Source organism: Bos mutus, unplaced genomic scaffold (assembly GCF_027580195.1).
Source record: "Bos mutus isolate GX-2022 unplaced genomic scaffold, NWIPB_WYAK_1.1 CTG1186, whole genome shotgun sequence".
NCBI lineage: Eukaryota > Metazoa > Chordata > Mammalia > Artiodactyla > Bovidae > Bos > Bos mutus.
In genome coordinates, this window is record NW_027218649.1 from 6,771 (window position 1) to 8,306 (window position 1,536).

Sequence of the window (1,536 nt, forward strand, 5' to 3'; positions counted from 1 at the left end):
AGGCTCCCCCTTCCCTGGGATTCTTCAGGCAAGGACACTGGAGTGGGTTGCCATTTCCTTCTCTAATGCATGAAAGTGAAAAGTGAAAGTGAAGCCGCTCAGTCGTGTCCTACTCTTAGAGACCCCATGGACTGCAACATTTTCCAGGCAAGAGTACTGGAGTGGGTTGCCATTGCCTTCTCCCCTTTTAGGAGACAGTCAAAACTAAATTGGGGAAGATCTCATGGAGAATAACTATTAATATTTTTCTGCAACCACAGTAAAGTGAGGACATGGATGAGAAAAACTGCACTGCTGTGACAGACTTCATCCTCCTTGGATTCTCAGATGCCCCTGAGCTTAGAGTCTTCCTCTTCCTGCTGTTTCTTTCCATCTATGGAGTCACAGTTTGGGGAAACCTGGGCATGATTGCTCTCATTCAGGTCAGCTCTAGACTCCACACCCCCATGTACTTTTTCCTCAGCCACTTGTCCTTTGTGGATTTCTGTTACTCCACGACCATCACACCAAAGATACTAGCTAACATCTTAAATGAAGACAAAGCCATTTCCTTCCTGGAATGTGCAGTGCAGTTCTACCTGTTTTGCACATTTGTGGTAACTGAGGTCATTCTGCTGGCAGTGATGGCCTATGATCGCTTTGTGGCCATCTCTGACCCGCTGCTCTATATGATCACCATGTCCCGGAATCTCTGTGTGGAGTTGGTGTCTTGTTGCTATCTCAACGGTGTTGTGTGTTCTCTGATTCACTTGTGTTTAGCTCTTCAGATCCCATCCTACAGATCAAATGTGATCAACCACTTCTTTTGTGACCTCCCCCCTCTCTTGTCTCTTGCTTGCTCTGATGTCATCGTGAATCAATTGGTGCTATACATTGTGGCCACATTCTATGAGATCATCACCATCACAGTCATCCTCATGTCCTACTTGTTTATTCTCATCACCATCCTGAGGATGCACTCTGCAGACAAAAGGCGCAAAGCTTTTTCCACCTGTGCTTCCCACCTCACTGTCATCATTGTCTTTCACGGAACAATCCTTTTCATTTATTGCCGGCCCCACTCTGGCAACAGCATGGATACTGACAAAGTGGCCACGGTGTTCTACACTGTAGTGATCCCCATGCTGAACCCCCTGATCTATAGTCTGAGCAACAAGGATGTGAAAGAAGCTCTCAGAAAAGTGATGAGCTCCAAAATATTATCCTAGAGAATATTTTCCTAGCAGGACTCAGGGTTAGAAATTGGAGGCTGATGAAAGGGTAATGATGCGTTTCAGTGTTGGAGTGAAAAGAACCGTCAAGATGTGAATAGCTATGAGTGAGTCTTTTTAATTCTCTTATCTTTGTGCCTTTTCAATTTACAAGTTTAGGATTGATTGAGAATATTTCAAAATGTGCAGCCTACTTCTTTGCTTTGATGCTATCTAAAATGTTTTAAATTGGACCATGTACTGGACTGTTAAAACACACAAATTTTATTTTCTTTAGACTTTCATGAGTTTAATGACCTAAGTATCACATTTTATTTTAACATCC

General features: G+C 43.4%; 1 protein-coding gene across 1 annotated transcript; it reads left to right on the plus strand.

The window, feature by feature from the left end:
• The first annotated feature begins 272 nt into the window (after positions 1–272).
• Positions 273–1,208, plus strand: LOC102272093 (olfactory receptor 5L1). Its single transcript, XM_005896630.2, has one exon. It carries the CDS (start codon positions 273–275, stop codon positions 1,206–1,208), a length of 936 nt encoding a protein of 311 aa, XP_005896692.2.
• The last annotated feature ends 328 nt before the right edge of the window (positions 1,209–1,536 follow it).

Bases quoted from the DNA above. Each gene is read 5' to 3' on its own strand.
- LOC102272093 (XM_005896630.2), top strand. From the start codon at position 273: ATGGATGAGAAAAACTGCACTGCTGTGACAGACTTCATCCTCCTTGGA.